Here is a 22520-nt window from a genome sequence, read left to right on the forward strand (position 1 = left end):
CAAATTCTTATTTTTTTATTCGTGATGTTACTTGTTACGTTAACCTTTTCATGTTTAATCTTTTGCAGTGGTCTTATAGTTCCTGAAGTACGTGGAAATGAAACTGTACCTGAAGTTGTTACTACATCAGGATATGCATTGCTACACTTTTTTAGTGATGCTGCTTATAATCTGACAGGATTTAATATTTTTTACTCGTAAGTATCATTTTGTTGTTTATTAATCAGCAGAGATATGTTTCTCTTAGTAGATAAGTTTTGGGGCTTACGATATTTGAAGACGTCTTATGCAAATTGGGAGTTTGGCAAAGAATGGGTTAGAATTCATACAAATTCATATAAAGATGCTCATGAGAAGAAATGCAATCAGAAAGGTTCTTTCAGGAACAACAATTAGTATAAATATTGTGTTCTTCCATGTCTGAGTTGATGATTTATGAGGCTGTGTCATAATTTATTGTGGAACAAATTAAATCAGGTAGAACAAAAGGATTCTAATATGATATGAACAAATCAGGTCAAGACATTGTATATTAGTAATGTTTGTAGACCTTGAGTAGATAAGACAGCTTGGCTGGAATGGCTCTTGGAGTGGGTCCGTTGGCCTAGGGTTGTGAAGGTATGCTACACCCAGCACAGTGCTAGGAGGTTAATGTGAGTGACCTCTTTACATCTGTCTGCAAGGGAAATACATTGCCAGGTGTAGCAACTTATCCATGCCAGTCTCCCTAAGCATCTCATAGGAAAACAGGTTAGAACTACTACACTGACTTTAGCTGATGCTGTTTACCAAGGGGGTAAATCGGGTATAGGCAAACTTGGCCCTCCAGATGTTTTGAGACTACAATTCCCATCATCCCTGACCACTGGTCCTGTTAGATGTGAGTTGTAGTCCCAAAACAGCTGGAGGGCCGAGTTTGACTATGTCTGAGGTAAATTCTACTATACAGTGGTGCCCCGCAAGACGAACGCCTCGCAAGACGGAAAACCCGCTAGACGAAAGGGTTTTCCGTTTTGGAGGCGCTTCGCAAAACGAATTTCCCTATGGGCTTCCTTCGCAAGACGAAAGCCCATAGGGAAATCTCTGGGACAGCGGGGAAGCGCAGCGCGTTTTCCCCACTGTCCTCGGACCTCCTCCGAAGGCTGGCGGTGGGGCGGAGAGACCTCCTCCCGCTGCCAGGCTTCGGAAGGATGCTCCGAAGGCTGACGGTGGGGAGAAAAGCCCTTCGCCCCGAGCCAGCCTTCGGAAGGCTCCTCCGAAGGCTGGCGGTGGGGAGAAAAGCCCTTCTCCCCGAGCCAACCTTCGGAAGGCTCCTCCGAAGGCTGGCGGTGGGGCGGAAAGCCCTTCTCCCCGAGCCAGCCTTCGGAAGGCTCCACCGAAGGCTGGCGGTGGGGAGAAAAGCCCTTCTCCCCGAGCCAACCTTCGGAAGGCTCCTCTGAAGGCTGGCGGTGGGGCGGAAAGCCCTTCTCCCCGCACCAGCCTTCGGAAGGCTCCTCCGAAGGCTGGCGGTGGGGAGAAAAGCCCTTCTCCCCGCGCCAGCCTTCGGAAGGCTCCTCCGAAGGCTGGCGGTGGGGCGGAAAGCCCTTCTTCCCGCACCAGCCTTCGGAAGGCTCCTCCAAAGGCTGGCGGTGGGGCGGAAAGCCCTTCTCCCCACGCCAGCCTTCGGATGGCTGTCCTGAAGACTTGCGGTGGGAGGAGGGTTTTCCTTCCCACCGCCAACATTCAGAATGCTGTTCTGAATGTTGGCGGTGGGGAGGAAAAACCCTCCTCCCACCGCAAGCCCCGGGAACAGAGGAGAAGCGCTGCGCCCCTTCCCCTCTGTTCCTGTACCTGTCCTGAAGGCTTGCGGTGGGGAGAAAAGCCCTTCTCCGCACCGCCAGCCTGGCAAGCGGTTTCCATAGGAACGCATTAATTGATTTTCAATGCATTCCTATGGGAAACCGTGCTTCGCAAGACGAAAAACTCGCAAGAAGAAAAAACTTGCGGAACGAATTAATTTCGTCTTGCGAGGCACCACTGTACTATAGTATAGTGTGTGGGTAAATTCTTGGTAAACCAGTTATCTGCACCATCCTATCAAGTTCTTAGGATAATTTTATCAATCTGTGGTAAAAATATTAAGTGCTTGGTAGTATCCTGCTCGTCAAGTGTTACCACCTTGTAAAAATACATCAGTGAGGCCAGGCTCTAAGAAGTGGAGTTTTAGGACCCAGGGGAGTTGGCTGTCATCCCAAGTGGTCCAGAGACAAAAACATGATCCCAAACAGCCAGAAATTGGATTTCAGAGAAGGCAAACAACGTTCTGAAGGGTCAGAAGCAACGTAGGGCTGCACCTGAAGATGGTTTGGAAATTTCAGCTGATGCAAAATTTGATGCCAGGTTGCTCACCAGGGTAAGACAATTTGAGGATATTATGCCTACTACATTGAATTTGGCCCAGAAAATAATTGGCAGCCAAAGTGCTGGTTTTAAGCTATAAAGCCTTAAATGGCTCAGGATCAAAATACCTTAAGGACCACCTCTCTCCATATGAACCTACCTGAACCCTGCAATCATCATCTGAGGCCCTTCTATATATGGCTCCTCCATGAGAGGTCTGGAGGGCAGCAACATGAGATCAGGCCCTTTCTGCAGTGGCTTCCCATTTGTGGAATGCTCTGCCCAGGGAAGTTCATCAGGTGCCTTGAGGCACCAGGCAAAAACATTTCTCTTTAACCAGGCCTTTGCCTGATTAACATCCTATACCCTTCTAAATGTGTTGCTGGGGGGATGCTATTGTTTTGTTCATGTATTTTGTGTTTTTATCTTGTGAACCACCTGAGAAGGGCAGTGTACCAATTCAGTAAATAAAATAAATAAGAAGCAGGTAGATAATTAAAGACAAACAGAAGTAAAACTTAGCTAAATTCCTGCATCCTAGAGACAGATTGGAGGGACTGAGGAGCAAGCTTTGGTCTTTACAGGCTACGTTGTGCTGGGATTGGCCTTTGAGGTCTATTAATATAGGCTCAGGCTTGAAAGTGTCCCTGAAATCTATATGCAGCCCTGGTCTTGTAATAGATTTGTTCTTTTTACCAAACCGAGAAGATTACTCATATTAGTAAGATATTAATAGTCTGGCTCTTTGCACATTACACATACATTATTTTATCCCTTTCATTCCTTGATCAATAAATATAATAATCATATTTTGAGGGATAGTGTAAGGCTAGCATTAAAATGTTATGACATTAAGAACTCATTGAATATTATAAATTTCCTGCATGGAAACTATCAAAAGAAAAATACTGCAAATAATTGTTTCACTTGCAATGAAGCTGAAATCCATGTCATGTTCGTTTTCAGCTGAAAGAAAAGTGTATTTTGCGTCCATTGTTTTCTTGGCTTGCCACTTGCTTATTCAGATTTGCCCCTCTAGGTCTAACTTTATAACAGTATAATAAGATACTAGACTGGAAATATAAAAACATAACCTCTTGAATGACCTCTTGATATTTTGCTTATCATAGTATAATTTGTTTCTAATTCTGATTTTGCCGTTTGAATGGCTCATCAGATAGCTCCATTTGACTTCCGTGAGATAACACTGATGTAAGAAGTTTGAAGGTTACAGCTAGAAACCATTTTCTTATCTCTTTCATGAAATGATTCCCCCCCCCCCCAATTATATTAAAGTATAAATAAAGGCCTGAAAATCAGCGTGTCATTTCTCCATTTCCTTTCTTCTGATCTTCTTTATTACAGAATAAATTCATGTCCCAATAATTGCTCAGGGCATGGAAAGTGTACAACTAGTAGCTCCATTCCAAGCCAGGTGTATTGTGAATGTGACAAATACTGGAAGGGAGAATCCTGTGATATTCCTTACTGTAAAGCTAATTGTGGAAGTCCGGATCATGGCTACTGTGATTTGACTGGAGAGAAACTCTGTGTGTGCAATGACAGCTGGCAAGGTGAGTTGGAAAAATCTTTCCTGAAAGCTGCTGCCCTACTTGAAATGTCCAGAGCGCCCATTATTTATTTATTTTCCAAATTATTGCTACCTGCACTTAGGCGAGAACTCAGAATGACATCTTATTCATCCTCTGTCATTCAAATAAAGCAAGAGCCTCTGGATTAAGGACTTGTCCCTTAGCCTCAAGATGGATCAGGTTAAACATTTAAATAGATTTCCTACAGCTTGTTGCTTGAGCAATCCAACTTACTTTAACCTGGGACACCTTCTATTTTATAGGCAACTATTTTAATGGCACCTTTGGAATATATTAAGTACACCAGTTTTCTGTTTTTTCTTCAAACTAATAAACACACCAGTGGCTTTTAACGTGCACTCTCTCCCCACATAATTAGGGTCATTTACTCATTGAGCATGTTTATGCAAATTCCCTACCATAGAGTATCACTTAATTGACAGGTGTCCTTCAGCCATATTTTATTTACATGGATAATGCCTTAGCCATTATCTCTTGGACTCTTTTATACTGTTTGAAGCCTGAGTTTATGTGTAACTATGAACAGTCAGGATATGTCATGGTAAGCAGAAGCTCCCAGGCTGTGGAGCAGTAGCTGCATTTGACAGGTGAACCTACTTAACTCCAATGTTAGGAGCTAATATTTTGATGTTGAAATGATATGAAGGTAGTGGTTGGGAAACCATCTCTTAAGACCTCTCACTTGATCTCGAAGATTGAATGTTAGTTGTTACAATCACAAATATTTCATTTCTGAGTGCGGTGCTCAAGAGAGTGGCAGCTATCTAGCTAGGTGTGCTTGGATGAAATAGATTATCTAGACTGAATTCATTCTGGGTTTAGGTTGGTGTTTGGAAAGCTTGATGTATAACTTTGGATGTTCTCAAGCATGATACCTTGTTAGGCTTGCCTTGTAGGTCTGGGTTGGAAGCCACGGTGATACAGTGGTTCCACTTGTTACCTGTAGGGATGGTTTCAAAAAGAAGTGTTGGGGGATTTCTGCTTCAGCCAGTAGACTTTGAGTTTTTGAGTTCCTGCAGAGTTCCATCTTATCCTTCAGGTTCTTTAACATCAATATGAAGTTGCTGGGTGAGGTCATTGGGGCATCTGGAGATGGGTGTCATTAGTCTCCTTGTCAGCTGTATCAGGTGAAGCTGTGAAGGTGCTGAATTGCTATCTGGGCTTGGTAATAAACCTTTTAGTGCAGGGTATAAAGAGAATATTTAGTACTGTACTGTGTTTTTCTGAGCAATTGTGACATCTGGTGGATACTTTGGAATGAGCATCTAGTATAGTAAACAGAATTATGAAAGAAAATAAAATTAGTATTCAGGCACCTTCTAAAAAGTTCATTTAAAAGCAAAAAATATTTCTGATATGGTAGCTCAGTATTCACTGTAATATTGTCCTTTCAAGGGTTTTGTATAGATACTTAGTAATCCCTAGCTTACTATATCCAACATGCATTAGAATAGCAATACTAAAGATGGGATATAAAGAAAGAATAGAAAGAAATGTAGCCTTTTGCTTTTCAGCCATCCTCTGCATGTCTTCCCCTATCTGTACTCAAAAAAACAGCAAAAAGCTTGTGGATAAGAAATCCAAATACTTGCACTCAAGTATTTGTAGTGCTTTCCCTACTACTGTCTCTGAATTCCATAGGAGCAACTCAGACATAAAATTATATCCACTTCATATAGTAGATTGACCATAATTAATACCACATATTGTCAATCTTTTCTCCTTTTCTTTTCTTTTTTTGACCCTTGGGTACATTTGGTATTCTGGGAGTAAGCAACGGGACAATACTATCTATACTCCCTCCCTCTCTCAGATTTCTCCCCCTTCCTTCCAGCTGCTCGCAGGTCAATTTTTTTTTATTAAGTTCTTTTTTGAAACAAAAACATCCAGGGTGGGGGAACAAAAACATACAAGCGAACAACACAGTAAAATAAAGAAAAAAGACTAAGCAACACATCAAACAAAGAAAACAAACAAACGAGAAACAAACCAACATCCATTCATAACGTAACAATGCTTGACTTCCCTCCATCTCGGCTTTGGGCTATGTGACTACAGTACCTTTCTGCGGTATCATTTTACAACCTTCATCTATACGTCACAGGCTTTATGTTACACCTACTGTGATTTTAATATTTCCTAAATGTGCTTCTATGTATGTTATGAATTTGTTCCAATCGTTAATAAATGTTACACTTTTTTGATGCCTGATTTTTTTGTGTGTCATCTTTGCTAATTCTATATACTCGCATAATTTAATTTGCCATTCTCTAACAGTTGGGATATTAGGGGTTTTCCAATTTTGCGCTAGCAATATCCATGTCAATTTTTGTGTACATTTCAGATCTGAACTGCTGATCTGAACCTTGAAAAGCACACAGAGCTGAAAAAGGATGTGGGCAAGAGTGGTGTTCTTCCAACTCCTCCCTTCAGATCTATATATTTTCCAAGGGGGGAAAAGTAACCATCCTCAAGACAAAGGGAGTAGTGGATGGTGGGGGTGGGAAGTGGAGCTCAGAGGCTTTGCAGATACCAGAGCGACATTATAAAAGCTTGCTGGTCTAGGCCATTCTAGTCTAGAATCCTTTTCTTCCTGTGGTTAACTGGATGCCTATGGGAAGTCTGAGCAGGAATGTCCTTAAGAGCACCACTACACCCATAGTAACCATAATGTCAACTTTGGAGCTAGGCGATTTACAAAGACTACAAGCTATTAGGTGTGTCATCTGTAGCTCCCTTCTTTTGTACTGAGTTTTGTGATGGGTGTACAGACTCTATCTGCTATTCCCTAGGCTCTAGATTCAAGAACTGCTGTAGGGTCAAGTGCTAATGTTTCATTGGAATATTCAAATTTTATTGGATTGTGATTGTATAGGAAATGATGTTGTGATTGACTAGAAATCTGCATGTATTAAGAATTCTGCTTTTTCAGGCCCTGTGTTATCATAAAATAAAATAGTGGTCAGAAACCTCTGGCCTCACAGACCAAAGTAGGTCATTTTCACCAAAGCACAACTACCTGCCTTACAGCTGATAGCATACATAATTTCAGTTTTAGGGCTGGTAAACACAGGGGTCCTTAAAGTACTCTCCTGATTTTTCCTTGGTAAGCAGGGCTTGCTCACGACACTAACTACCTCCATTAAATCAGTCCGTTTTCAGGCATAGTTGGGATTCTGACTGCTTCTGCAATTGGACACTTTTCCTTTGCAAACAGTTTTGCTATTCACCAGAGGAAAAATGTCCATTTGCAGGTGTAGTTTGAATTCAAATCTCACCTACAAATAGCAAAAGCCAGGTTTGCTATCTGTATTTATCAACTAATTTGTGCTGACAGTATGCTGCTTTGAAGTGGCCCATGGAGCCATTCTTTCTGGTTCTTGGAAGGAAAAATATTTCCCATCCCTGGCATGAAATTGTGACACAGCTGAGGGGATCTCCTTTTACATTCATCTCACCGTTCTTTAGTTGGCCTGTGAAGATAAGGAGCTGTCCAAAGTACTGGAACGTGAAAATTACTTTTAACACAGACACACACCTATATAGCTATATGCATTCTTAGCTCTAATGGTCTCTGAAGTTATGTATGACACCAGGGTAACTAATTTTTAACTTCAGACACTGGTTGTTTTAAATGTAGTACTCTGTGCTCAGATTCAAAAAGTAATGACTTGTATGGGAAGAGTTAGTAAAGCTGATGCTGTAGTTGAACCAGTGTTTTAGTTTGGTATAAGGCAGCTTCTTATGTCCCCAAAGGAGAAGGAAGTTGGCAGAAAACACTTCCTACTATGTGAATAGAAAGAGTAACTTAGGAGTCAGGCTGAAGTCTCTAGGAATTATTTATTTTGGATGACACATCAGAAGGACAAGCAGTATATAATTTATCACAGCAGTTTATAGAAAACAAAACAAAACAATGGAATTAATAAAATTAAATTATTAAACAAAACCAGAACAGCAGAAAACCCCCCCACAAAGTCAAGACAGTAAAAATTGTCAAAGGTGATAGGTTCAGCTTAGCACATGGGTCAGGTTCGTTATGGCTGTTTTGCGCTACTGCAGTGTTATTCTCAAGAGCATCACTCCCCCCCCCCCATTGACATGACTGGATTAGAGCATGTAGTGAACATGCTCTCTCGTGATTTTGCCATTGGAACTAAATAGATCAGTGGCTATTTTGGTAGTTTGACAAGGTTTACAATAAAAATAAAGTATTATTTATTCCTGTTTTTGATATTTTCTTATTTGGTATAATGAAGTTAATTTACAAACTTCATATTAGCAAAATACTACTATGGTTTCAGTTTATGTTTGAAAATCTATTACAAGATGTATGCATTGCTTATATAGTCTCTGGTGTAAAGCAATTCTTTAGTATAAATCTCAAATATATATTTGCCAGCATCATGATCCACAATGTTGACATCCTCCTCCTCCTCCTCCTCCTCCTCCTCCTCCTCCTCCTCCTCACTACCCACCTTTCTTTCAAGGAGCCAAGATGGTATACATGATTCTCGTCCTCATTTTAGCCTCACAACAACCCTGTTAAGTAGTATATTAGGCTAAGAGATGGTGACTGGCCAAATCTCACACAGTGAGTTTCATGGCTGTGTGGGGATTTGTGGGGCTGTGTGGGGATTTAATCCCTGGTATGACATGTGGGTGGCTCTGTGGGTTAAACCACAGAGCCTAGGACTTGCCGATCAGAAGGTCGGCGGTTCGGACCCCCACGACGGGGTGAGCCCCGTTGCTCGGTCCCTGCTCCTGCCTACCTAGTAGTTCGAAAGCACGTCAAAATGCAAGTAGATAAATAGGTACCGATCTGGCGGGAAGGTAAACGGCGTTTCCGTGCACTGCTCTGGTTCGCCAGAAGTGGCTTAGTCATGCTGGCCACATGACCCGGAAGCTGTACGCTGGCTCCCTCGGCCAATAAAGTGAGATGAGCGCCGCAACCCCAGAGTCGGCCACGACTGGACCTAATGGTCAGGGGTCCCTTCACCTTTACAACATGTCCTAGTCTGATGCTCGATAACACAGTGGTTCCCAACTGGGATCCGTGGACCCAAGGAGTCCACATAATGCACCCAGGAGGTCCGTGGCACCATTCATATAACTAAATCTATCATAAGAGATATTGAAAGTTTCAAAATTGGAGGGTCCATGGCATGGCTTTTGAAAAACAGGGGGGTTATATTACTTAGCTAATTGGGAACCACTGCTGTAACACACTACATCAGTACCGACTCCTCTGGTTTTTCCCCCTGCTAGGGAAGAAAAAACTGGAAAAACTATAGCAGTTTATTGATACACCGTTTGTTGAAACTATGCTACAAAAGTATATATAAAAGTATGTTAATAGTGAGCTTAGATTTTATGTGGATAGCTTTCTGTTTCTGCAGAGGCATAGCTGAGATATCAAATGAAAGATTTCTCAAACACAGTCTTTCCTCCCAAAGAAGTGTAGAACTAGGGGTCAAATGGCTAAATCTGTTTCTGGAAAACTTCATAAGACACCACATTTCTAGCATCTACAGGAAAGTGTGAAGTAACAAAAAGCCAGCTTGTAAAAGTCAGATTGCCTACAGCTCCCACTTGTCAGTCTTTACCTGTAGGTGAATTTCAAAGAAAGCAGATCTGTTGTTTGTTTCACCTTCAGCTATAAGTGGACATGGTGACATATTCAGTTCAAAGTGCTCACATTCTGAAGGTAAGTGACATTTAGTGGGAGAATGGAAGGAAATCATCTTTTCTCTTTTCCCTTTCATCCTTTAGTTCTTATTTGCCCTATTGTTCTCTCTAAACTATATTTGTTGTCCGGTATTTGAACAAGAGTTATGCTTGCAGCACTCAAAATTGCTTCATCAAGAACAGAAGTTATACATGTGCTAGGAAAACATCAGGTAAAATAATCCTGAAATAATTTTAGCAGCCTCTTTTAGGCTTTTTTGTTGATGTAGGTTTTTGATGTAGGTTTTTGAATGGCTTCTAGGCATTTCCCATGAGGTGTCCAACTAATGTAACAATTCACTTAATACAAAAGCCTGCTCATTTCTGTAGCTACACATGTAGAGAAACCAAGGATCCAAGCAAATTATTTAGGTGCACCCAGGGACTTTCTTGGGCACATAGAACTAGCTATATGATTGTTTTGATCCCAGCTAGGCGTTTTCCAGCATGAGAACAATCAGCAGCATGGTAGAGCCTTTAAGGAGTTTATCCTTCTAACACATGACACACAGCAGAAATCTCTGGTGTTTTATCCTAATGATGCCAGCCACCAAGAAATACCTGTTGCTTAATCACCCTCCAGGACATAGAGGGCATGCCCTAAAACTCAAGAGAGAGCAGCAAGCACATGTAGATTAAAACTATTGCAGTTAAAGGTGCAATCAGCTGCATCACACAGATGTACAGGCTCCAGGAAATGAAAAGCCAAGCTGTTCATAAATGCCTGACACATATGTTACTTAATAATACTGTTACTCTTGTACAGCCAATGGGTTTTCTGGCAGTACCAAATATATTGTTCTTTAAAATACAACACATAAATGATTTTTAAAAATGGATAACAATTGCTAAAGAGTTAGTTGATTATCTGGGGCCAAACTATACACTGGTGTCAGTAAAAAACATGGTGGAGCCAACCAGATGCACAGTTTGCATCTGGGCAGTCTGTACAACTTAACTCTGCTCATTTTGCCTTTATGCTGTCCACTATGTGAGGCTGCAGACACTACAGGAGTTAGTGATATTGCAGCAGTGTAACAGTGGTGAATAAATTCCTAGTGCACCATGAACAACTCTTTTACAGAAAATACCTCTCATTCTAACCAATTACAATATCTATTTCCATTTAAGTTTTGGGATGCACACACTTTGTTGTTGTTGTTTAGTCGTTCAGTCGTGTCCGACTCTTCGTGACCCCATGGACCAGAGCATGCCAGGCACTCCTGTCTTCCACTGCCTCCCACAGTTTGGTCAAACTCATGCTGGTAGCTTCGAGAACACTGTCCAACCATCTCGTCCTCTGTCGTCCCCTTCTCCTTGAGCCCTCAATCTTTCCCAACATCAGGGTCTTTTCCAGGGAGCAGTTTAAAGTGGATTCAGTGCACCCCATGGGTTCATGGGCTTTCCTTTTTTTGTGTCATCTCCATTCAAGTAATAATAATATTATAATAATATATTATTTATACCCCGACCATCTGGGTGGCTCCCAACAGAATAAAACATCAAACATTAAAAACTTCCCTAAACAGAGCTGCCTATTTCCTTGACATCTGATGGGAGGGCGTTCCACAGGGCAGGCGCCACCACCGAGAAGGCCCTCTGGCAGCCTACACTTTCCCCCCTTTAAATTTGTTTTTTTTTTATTGGTGGAGTGTGGATGCATTAAATCACACTGTGTTTTGTTTTGTTACATATAGGCCAATGTTTTCATGGGTGCTATCTTTCACTACAACTCCCAGTTCTGCTTGCTCCATGCCTGAGCACAGCCTAGCTATTCCGTTTTCTTCCGCTCAAATGAAAGAACATAGTGTCCAGTGTCCCTGGTTGTTGCTGGATGCAATTTCTCATCATTGTTAATTTTTTTAAAACAACTGTGCAGACCTGCTCTTGTTGAAAATGGCTGCATTAAAATAAAAATAGAACTAGCCCTCACAGCTAATAGTAGGCAGGAAAGGAAAAGGGGCAAGAAAAAGAAAAAACACTTTCTATAATCCCACCTGCAGTTGCTCTTCCCCCCTGTGCCTTGGCCATGTATGGTTATTCTCCAACCAACACAATGACTTTTTACGTTGGGCGGGGGAAGAGTCAGGAGATCTGTTGTTCCTCTATCTACCTCAACATTCTTTGTCCTTGGCAAGGCATTTCTTGATGAGCTGCTGGCTCTCTACCTGGTGTGGTCAGGCATGGTGTATGTATGTTTCTGTGTGTAAATTTCATGTATTTCAGTTTTTGTTTTTATTTTTAAATCAGCCCTTTTGTCTACTATGAAACATAATTGAAAATTTAACTGTGGTGATAGTTCATAATTGTGCTATTCCATGGGCCTTTAAAAAAAAGTTTGCGTGTATAGGTAAACAAATCCTGTTTGCATACCCACAACAGACTTCAGGTTTCCTGAACTTCCAGAGGTCATGGAAATAGTAATAGTAATTGAGGGATGGGACTACATCACACAGTGTAAATGCATCTCATTAAGCACTGCCTGCTTGGATCTGTGAATGGGAAATACTGAGATAGATTTTAATTGAAAGAGCTCATGTGTGAATAAAAGTGAACAAAAACACACATGGAAAAACTGGATCTATGTAACCCATGCACATATTAACACCCTGTTGTGTACACAACCTTTTACTCTACTTCATATATTTTAATTCACACATATTTCAGTGAATTTTCCCCACACAAAACATGATTTCGCTTTTTTCAGATAAAGTTCAATATTTTTCACAATTACTCTAAATGTTGTATGCCATGTCAAAGTAGTATCAGACACTGGCACTATGTGTGTCTTGAATATTTTTATGGCTTGCTTATTTAAAATTTGTTACACAAAAAAGTAAAAACGTGCTTATTTAACTTGGTATGTTTCAGTGCTTTGTATATATTTTACCACTTGGTGTCACTGTTTTTCCAAAAATACCCCTTCCATAAGTTAAAACTAATATACATTTGGTTTTAAACATATAAAAAAAAATAAGGGGACAACTTGCAGTTTTAAAAACCAGGATATAATTTGTAAACCAAAGAATGTAATCAGTCTGTTAAGAATAATCGCTTACATGTTGATTCATGTAACTGTTGGTTGTGTGTATAGCTCAGGAACTTTAAATAAATAAAATGCTTGGTGTTGCTGAAATGTGACAGCTATAACTCATAGTAGTCTTAAATCTGATTGAAGAACTTAGATTGTGTTTAGGGTTCTGATGAGATGAAGATTTGCTCTATTCACTATCCTTTATTAAAGTAGAAATATAGGTATGATATAAGATTATAAACTGAATTGAATGTCAAAGGCAGATCCATTCAACTTGTAATGGTCTTAGGATAGGATAGTGTTTGGCGGGCAGAACCGTTTTAATAGTGTAATGTCAGATTTCATCTATTATTATTATTATTATTATTATTATTATTTAATCTAAATGAGTAGCAAGTGTATTGAAGTAATTTCAAATGTGTCACCACAAGTTATACCAAAGTTTCTGTTCAATTCTCAGCAAGCTAATGAATTTTAGTTTATAGCCAAATCTTTTAAAGTATGTTCAGATTTTCTTTTAGAACAAAGACTAATATGCCCAAAGACATTGAAAAAGAAGTATTTTGCTGGAAACCCCCCCCTAAATAAATGGGACTGTTTCATTTTTGCTTGCCATCATACCTAACCTATTTTTTAAGAAAGCATATAAACTTCACACTACTATATTCCTAAAAGTCTGGTCCTATGTAAACCTTTGTTTAAAAATCATACGGCTTTCTGCAATGACTGTCCACTTATCTTTATCTATTTACATTATTTATCTCTCTTCCCTCTCTACCCAACTACTAAAACCATTTTACAGTATTTTACTTTTGTATGGATGGTTCTTCAGTGAATCTGTAGAGTACTTTCTACAATGAACGTTGCTTTTGTCAGCATAGTTTTTCCATCTAACCTTCACATAATTTTAACACTTGCCTAGGAGGCTGTATAGCTCAGGTGTAACTATTTCTCCTCATATATTTTTTTTTAATACACAGGTCCTGATTGTTCTTTGAATGTTCCTTCAACGGAGTCATACTGGATTCTACCTAATGTGAAGCCATTTAGTCCATCTGTAAGCCGAGCTTCACATAAAGCAGTTCTACATGGAAAGTTTATGTGGGTGATTGGGGGATATGCATTTAACTACAGCACATTCCAAATGATATTAAAGTAAGTAATTTCCTTGGCCTTTCATTACTGTTTTGTGTGAATTTATTGTTACTTAATAAATAGCATTTACCCTATACATCACCCACACTAGTGTAAATCAACCTAAACTTTAGGGCTGTCTTGTCCAAAGGATTCTAAACTTTGTAGCATTACCCCTGGACGTTTTGCTGCTCAGGAAAAAGAGGGAGTATGTTCTAGCATACATATTATGGTTTTCACACTGATAACTTTCAAATAGACTAGGAATCGAGATGAAGACATTGTCTGTTGAAAAGAAAACTACTGTGAGAACACTTTCGCTACTTGTATTATCTGTTTTATACAAAGAGAATTAAGTTCCATTCACCCCAGTCTCTGGTTATTGTCCTCTTGAATTATAGTTCATTATTTCACCTTAGTAATATTCTTAGAGTTAAATGAAGTGAAATATAGCCGATCAAGTGGCTCATAGAATTCAAAATACCATCTTATGATTAGAATACATCTGTATTTTTAATATTTTAAAATTAGTTTTCAAATATAACCCCAATAATAGCCCAATTATAACAATTAATTCCCAAATTATATAGTTATGATGACTAAACTGAAAATAATAATTTTGTTTCCAAAATTTATAGACTTAGAATTCCCTTGGTTGACACATTTATTTATTTATATATATTTATTTTTACCCTTTTCAGTTATAATTTGGAAAGCAGCATCTGGAATGTAGTACCGGTATCGAAAGGACCTCTTCAGAGATATGGACACACTATTGCTTTATATCAGGTTTGGCTCATCTAGGGTAATATTTAACTTTATAAATTTCTGAGCTTTTGAACACCTTTATTGAAGTTATTTCATAACCATGCTTTAAACTCCATTCTTTACGGACAATTGATCTTTTTGGTCTATGTGGTCTTGTCAGTTCATTCTTTGAATGTCCTATTCTTTTTGGTAGTTTCCTACACACTTCAGAATTCTGAGTAAAGGATTATTTTATCCTATTTTGCCGTAAATCACCATTTGTAAAAACCAGACGAAAGCAAACCTTAGGTTATGAATTAAGCTTTTATGTCCCAAACTGTTGCTGCCTGCCTTCAGCCTGTGAGCTGAGCCCAAACCCAGTCTGCTGACTTTTAATTGAGAACATAAAACTGTATTTCAGATAGCTGCAATTGTACTGTTTCCAGCACATCAGTTGGGGTAAGGGAATCATTCCCAACAGCGACTAGCCATGCATGGAAATACAAAACAATTTGGTTTTGAAGCTCCACTTGGACTATGACTTCAAAGTTGTATGTTTTGCATTTGTGATTTACACTAGTTGATCCGAAGGGCTAGTTTCTGCTTTCTTCTTAAAGAGTAAAAACATGTTTGTTAGAATTATTTTGTTTGGCTGTGTAGTAGTTAAGGTTGTAAAGTGGGCATCTATTTGGTAGGTACAGATCTGAACTTGATCCTGTTTTTGAGTATCAAACAAAAGCTTCCAAAAAATAGGAAGAATGATCACAAGGCTGCGGAAGGATAAATTAGATGATTATTTATAAAGCACTCTTCAAATTATTGTTCCATCCTGCAGATATTTAATTTCATTGCTGTAGTTTAGGTTGTAATGTTATGCAGGAATAACTGATCATCTTAAGTGACAGTTCGTTTAAAAACGTTTTAGACTGTGATCCTAAAACTACTGTCACAGCAAAAACAACATTTATTTCAATAAAACTTGCCTGTATGGTGCTTTGAGACTCAGGGTATTACTTTCATTCCTTTGCTATTCATCAGTACAAGGTCTACTGAGCTCAGTGGAAGGAAGAGAAAATTATCTAATTGATAAGTTTGTCTCCCTGTATTAATTTGGTGTCTCTGTGCAGTTTCCACACAATGATTCTGAGAGTCGCTGACATTCTGCGAAACTCATCTCCCCATCCCCATCCCTAGTCTTTCATTTTGTTTAAGGAAAGCAAGAGATGCAGAGGTAGGAATATTTATTAGATGGCTCCTGGTTTAATATCATTTTTGGAGTTTTAGGCCAGTCACTTCCCCCCCTCTCTCTGTGTGTGTGTGTTTGTATTCTGACGTGCTTGTAATGCAGACATGATATTCATATGGCAGTTGTGTCTATAATAAAAAGAAACTATTTAAATCTGTACCTGATTATTGTGTTTTGCAATAATCTAGATTGAGATTGTGTGGGAGGAGTAAAAATGGTTTTAAAAGCATGTAATGGAAACAAGAAAATGTTATAACAGTCTATAATTGAAGTGGAAATGTTCTGCTCTGAGTTCTGCCCTTCACTCAAAGCAGGCAGCATACTTAAAAGCCAGGCTCCTGATGGAATGTAGGTAAGAAAAGAAGTGGTTAATGAAATGGTGCCAAGATGGTCATGAAAAACTTTACAGGACAGAAGAAGTTGAATGGCTTGGCTTCAGTGAGAGGCAGGAGTAGACTCAGGCCTGCTTAGAGTCAGAATTGCTAAACAATGTGACAAGAGTAATAGGAAGGCTGAGAAACAGGGTAGCTGAGAAAACAGCAGGTGGTGCAGGCACCATGAATTAAAAGAAGAGAGTGGCAAAGCAGAATATGGGCCTGTGGCCAGTAGAGGCTATATACATGGATTATAGGAAGGAAGTGGTCAGGCAAGGAATGATGAAATACTGTAGGCAGTAAGTCAGGAAGCTCATAGGTTTGTACAGTCTTCATCACTGGAATTACCTACATCTTTGAATTGCAGTGAAAGGCAAATTCTTCAAGGCATGCCTTTTTACTGTAATCCAGCATTTCGACAAGGGAAACGTAGCTGGTTAAATTGTCATTTCTATCCATCTTTTAGGAAGAGACAGGTTTTTGATGGATCTGGCCCTGGAAATACGTTCAGGGTTGGTAGACATGAATGGCTGTGTGGAGATAGAAAAGTTTAATTTCAGACACTGACAGGAAGAGCCTAGGCTGAGTCACTTCATGCAGGCCTCTTCCTCGCTCTTTCAGATCCATAGCTCACACATGTGACATTGTTGTTCTGCAGTACAGTAGTACATTCTACAGTTTGTAGCTTTGGGAGGAAATGTAAAAGATCAATTGATAATCACTTATGTCCTCTCTTGGTAATTAAAGGAACAATTAAGTCATGCTGAGATTTGAATAGCAGTAATTAAAAGTTAATAACAATTGCTGCAATGGCCCAAGGTGATGTGGTTAATTCATCACTGCCCATCAGTAATGGGCAAGTTCACCTCGAAATTGGCTTGTCTTTTTTGAGTTTGCACATTGGGTTCTTGTAGCAGTCAGAAACATGGAGTGTTTCCAAGCCTTTTTCTAGAGGTCGTAAGGATGAGAACTGTGAGGAAGTGAAGACTTGGATTTAGCCAATGTCACCTCCAATTAAAAAAAAATGTAATTCAGTTACATTAAATTGAATTGAATTTTATAAGACAGTGACTCAAGCAAATTCAAAAGTGACCATTTGTATTACACAATGAAAATCAGGAGAGTCCCGTTTCTCAACTTTGTACCAATTCATCTGATTGGGATTGGTTAACTTTCAATTTAATTAGATACCTATGTCTATGCTATGGTCTTTCTCCAGGTCCTTTCCCATCTCACCCACTGCTAAGTCCCTCCCGCCCACCTGCTGATTGACAAGAATCAAAGAGCAATGAAGATAGGAGAATGAATCAATTCTTTCAGAGACAGTACAGCTGTATACATTTTGTTTCAAGCATATTCATTAGCTTGCCATGTAGAAAGGCTTCTCAGTATATTGAGCAACTTCCCCCACTACCACCCCCCACAATCAGATAATAATGTAACACTCACTCATCTCTCCTTAGTAAGCAGCTAGAGGAGGAGTGATATGCAGAGGCCAGATGAAGATCTGTGAGTGGAGGGATGTCCTATCTGCCATCCTTAGGACCCTCTAGGAAACTTGTCAAACCAAACCTGCTGTAGTCTAGAACTGGGGTGTGGAGCACAGCTGTTGAATGAGACATAGTTTGCAGCAGCCTAAGGAAACTCCATCCACCTTGCTGCCTGCTCATATAAACAAGCCTACAGTGAGAGACTAGGATGCTGTCAGCAGTTTCTAGGAACCCGGTTGTGAGATATTGTGGGGGAATTATGAGTTTGTTTGGGCTCTGGGTGAATTGGGAATTGATCTTGGTCTATATTTGTTAGCAATTTGTATCAATGTAAAATTTTTTTTTAAAATTTTTATTGAATTTATATACAGCCATATACCCACAGGTCTGATATATGTAACAATGTACATTTTTAATAATTTGTTGTTTAAGTTACTTTTTATTGTTTTAGTTTTCTGTACACCCCCAAGAGATACTTTCATGTTTTACGCAGTACAGTGGTACCTCGGGTTAAGTACTTAATTCGTTCCGGAGGTCCGTTCTTAACCTGAAACTGTTCTTAACCTGAAGCACCACTTTAGCTAATGGGGCCTCCAGCTGCCGCCGTGCCGCTAGAGCACGATTTCTGTTCTCATCCTGAAACAAAGTTCTTAACCCGAGGTACCATTTCTGGGTTAGCGGAGTCTGTAACCTGAAGCGTCTGTAACCTGAAGCGTATATAACCCGAGGTACCATTGTATGTTGTTGTTTAGTCGTTTAGTCGTGCCCTACTCTTCGTGACCCCATGGGCCAGAGCACGCCAGGCACTTCTGTCCTCCACTGCTTCCCGCAGTTTGGTCAAACTCATGCTGGTAGCGTCGAGAACACTGTCCAACCATCTCATCCTCTGTCGTTCCCTTCTAATTGTGTCCTCAATCTTTCCCAGCATCAGGGTCTTTTCCAGGGAGTCTTCTCTTTTCATGAGGTGGCCAAAGTATTGGAGCCTTAGCCTTAAGCAGTATAGAATGGTCTAAATAAATAAACAGTATTGTCAAAGTTGTAGGGCAAGTTGGGTTTTGATTAGGTGTCACTTGGGGTCCCTTCCAACCCTACAGTTCTATGAAGTTAAGTTAAAAGAGCAAGGTGTCCTCACATTCCTTTATATATTTTTTCAAACGTCTACTCAGAAATAGTTCCACTGAGTTCAGTGGAGTGTACTCCCAGGTAAGCAGGCATAGGATTGTAGCAGAGCTATATTCCTTTGTTTTGAAGACTGCTTTTTTACCTAAACTGTTATATCATACATGTTCATTATTACATTATTATACCATTAGATAGTAAATACTTTTAATTTGGAAGAAGTGAGTTCAATGTGACGTACTCCCAAGTAAATGGCTATACGATTGCAACTTAAATGTGTGTTTGTTATATTGGAATGCAGTATAAACGAATACTACATGTTTTTCTCTTAATGAGGAGATATGTAATCAAGTTCCCCTAGCAGCTGATGCAGGCAACACTGGTTGGGGACAATCTGCTTCTCAGATTCACCTATTACTGCAAGCAAAATTCATTCCAACATTCGGTTGCTATTAACTGGGAGATTACTTAACCAAAAGATTAATCTGAGCTTTGAAGCATTTTAATTTAGATATATTTCGAGGGAATTCTTTAGGAACCATATTTCATAAAGGACGGAAGCATATGGGAATAGGGAATAGAATGTGGCATGGGTATTGTGAACTGTTCCCGACAAACAACAAAATGTATGGGAAAAGGCAATAGTTCAAAGGGCAAGAAGGTAACAGACGAATGCCTGTGTGGATAGAGATGAAGGCCTACCTCATGGTGGGGTTTGCAGCTGGAGCTTTATTCTGAGGCATCATGTTATTTTAGGGGGGCTGTTTTCTCACTGTGTATCTGTTGATGTACTGAGAGAGAATAGGGAGGGTTAAGATGAGTGCAGTTTATTCTAAACTTGGAATAACAATAAAATGAATAATGAAACTAGAAACCAGTAGATACCCAGGGGTTCTGAAGGGTAAACACTGGACTATGTCCATTGCATGTAAGAGCTGATTTACATGTATTATAAATTAAATTACTACATGTATTATAAATCAAGTGTAATTTAGAAGCCAGTGTCATTTCCATAGCATAACATTATCACAATTTTAGTGTTTTGCTGGTTTTTGCTTTGTACTTTTTGACATTTGTATTAATTTCATTTTGTTTTCCCTCTTCCCCCCCCCTTCAAACAGGATGACATTTACATGTATGGAGGCAAAATTGAAACAAATACTGGTAATGTCACTGATGAATTATGGATTTTCAACATACCCAGTCAGACGTGGAGTACCAGAATTCCAGCAGTACTTGTTCATGGCCAGCAATATGCGGTCGAGGGTCATTCTGCACACATAGTGGAGCTGGATAGCAGGGATGTTGTCATGGTCGTGATTTTTGGTTACTCTGTCATATATGGTTACACGAGCAGCGTGCAAGAGTACTATATCAGTAAGTTTTTTTCCTTTTCAGTGTGTTCATATTAATAGATCCAAGGCATTCTGATGCAAATAGGGGACAGCAGAGAGAGAGAGAGAGAGATTTTAAAATTACATGAATCCTTATTGAGATATGCATGAGCTGACCCTTTATCAGAAGTATGTTTTATCTGATGTGCTGATAGAGATAAAAGTCTTTAAAAAAACAAACACACTATGTACCGGTATTTTTTTATTTGAAGTGAGGAAGATTCTCATACAGAGGCTTTGTGGATCACCGAGAAATGGGGAAATATAGTGAAAGCTGGAAAAAGTTACATTTCTTGGGAAATGTCCAAAGAAGGAGCATTAGAAGGAAATAGCCCTGCTTGAACACTACCCTCCATTGTATCTGGCCAATGGGATCTAGTTTCTAATATTAGCTCACCTATCTTAAAAGTTCATTCCATTAAAGCAACCATTAATAACCCCAAATTTACAGCTTCTCTCTGAGTCATGTGCCCAGCACATCTGACATTTACTTCTCCTGAAGCAAAACCTGCTCTCAAACATTAAAAGACCTTAAAATTGGATTTTGGCAGCTGACTAAAGGGTCAGGTGCTGTTATTGAAGTTTCCAGATCCATTGCAGAAAACATCAGGTTTGATAAGAGGGTAAGACTTGGTTCCTGCCTCAAATTTCTTCTGAAAACAATTTAGTTCAGTATTTACCATGTTTGATTTTAATGCTCTTGCATATTAGATTTTGGGGTTATTATCTGTACTACTTTAAAGAAATAAAAAATTAACTGTAATTTTTAACTGCAGTTTTACTAAAGTCCAGCAGGATGCACTCCTGCACCACCCTTTTTACTATTGAGTACCGTATAAAGAAAAATAATGTTCAACAGCTGAAAGTATCCTTTTGCACATTTTTTCTCCTACTTTGAATGTGTTAAAGGGCATTGTTTTGTAGTTGCAACATGAAAAAACAGCGATTAATTAATGATGTCACATTCACTAAACAATAACTGGGATGTAAAGAAGTGTACTTTTTAACGTTCAGATATATTAATCTTTTTTGTTTGTTTTTTTAAAAACTATGCTCTTTAATGATCTTTAATTGCTGGTTGCATTCTTTATACTAGTGAGCCATAAGTGGTTCATTAAACTAAGTCAGGACTGTAGTAATATTTAAATGTAACTATATAGTATTTCTAACATTCATAAACATTGTAGTATCTCAAGCATTTGACTGTGGGCAGGGAGAAGGAATTGGGCTCAGAAACAGGCAATCACAAACTTTTTAGTCCATTAAGTATACAAGATTACTGTGAAGCATCAAATTTTCAATTGTAATTTGATTTATGTGATGTTTCAAAGTAATATTGGCTCAATTTAGCAATCAATTAATTTGTAAAATCCTACTTTAAAGCTGCCTAAACTAGGGTCCATCATGACATAGTGGCCCAGATCACACAATCAAATTCTGGCTTAATAAACCAGGATATTTACCATATTTTTCGCTCCATAAGACACACTTTTTCCCTCCTAAAAAGTAAGGGGAAATTTGTGTGTGTCTTATGGAGCGAATGCAAGCGGGAGGCTCTGCCCAGCGCTCAATTTAAAGAGCCGCATGGAGCGTGTGTGCAGCTCTTGCTGACATTTCCCCGAGGAGGGAGAAGGGACTGACAGGCTGCTCTTCTCCCTCCTGGGGAAAAGCCAGCAAGAGCTACACACACGCTCCGCATGGCTCTTTAAAGGGAGCACTGAGCAGAGCCTGTGTGCAGCTCTTGCTGGCTTTTCTGGGAGGAGGGAGAAGGGACTGACGGGCTGCCCTTCTCCCTCCTCGGGGAAAAGCCAGCAAGAGCCGCACACATGCTCTGCGCGGCTCTTTAAAGGGAGGGCTGAGCAGAGCCTGTATGCAACCCAGATGCGAATGCAGGCGGGAGGCTCTGCTGCTCTTGCTGGCTTTTTTGGGAGGAGGGAGAAGGGACTGACGGGCTGCCCTCTGTCCCTTCTCCCTCCTCCCAGAAAAGCCAGCAAGAGTCGTGCGCTCTTTAAAGAGCCGCGCCTAGCATGTGTGCGGCTCTTGGGGGCTTTTCCGCGAGGGGGGGGAAGGGACTGATGGGCTGCCCTCTGTCCCTTCCCCCACCTCCCAGAAAAGCCAGCAAGAGCCGCTACCAGGCTCTGCTCAGCGCTCCCTTGTAAGGGTTCCCTTTTGTCCCTCATCCCGCTCTGCTAGGAAGCCAGCAGAAGAAGAGGCGCAGCGCAGCTATCGCTCTTGCTCTGCTGGCTTCAGCGAGAGCTACGCA

At 40.0% G+C, this 22520-nt stretch overlaps 1 protein-coding gene across 3 annotated transcripts in view; it reads left to right on the forward strand.

Moving 5' to 3' along the window:
- Nucleotides 1–22520, forward strand: part of ATRNL1 (attractin like 1) — a 524570-nt gene that overhangs the window by 61339 nt on the left and 440711 nt on the right. For all 3 annotated transcript variants that reach the window (XM_082222558.1, XM_082222560.1, XM_082222559.1), the window contains exons 4-8: nt 69–197; nt 3745–3953; nt 13734–13908; nt 14589–14676; nt 19985–20240. In XM_082222558.1, coding sequence (XP_082078684.1) covers nt 69–197; nt 3745–3953; nt 13734–13908; nt 14589–14676; nt 19985–20240 — 857 coding nt within the window. The remainder of the gene's footprint in view (nt 1–68; nt 198–3744; nt 3954–13733; nt 13909–14588; nt 14677–19984; nt 20241–22520) is intronic.

The sequence above is a fragment of the Podarcis vaucheri genome (genome assembly GCF_965113315.1).
Source record: "Podarcis vaucheri genome assembly, chromosome: 5".
Taxonomy (NCBI): domain Eukaryota; kingdom Metazoa; phylum Chordata; class Lepidosauria; order Squamata; family Lacertidae; genus Podarcis; species Podarcis vaucheri.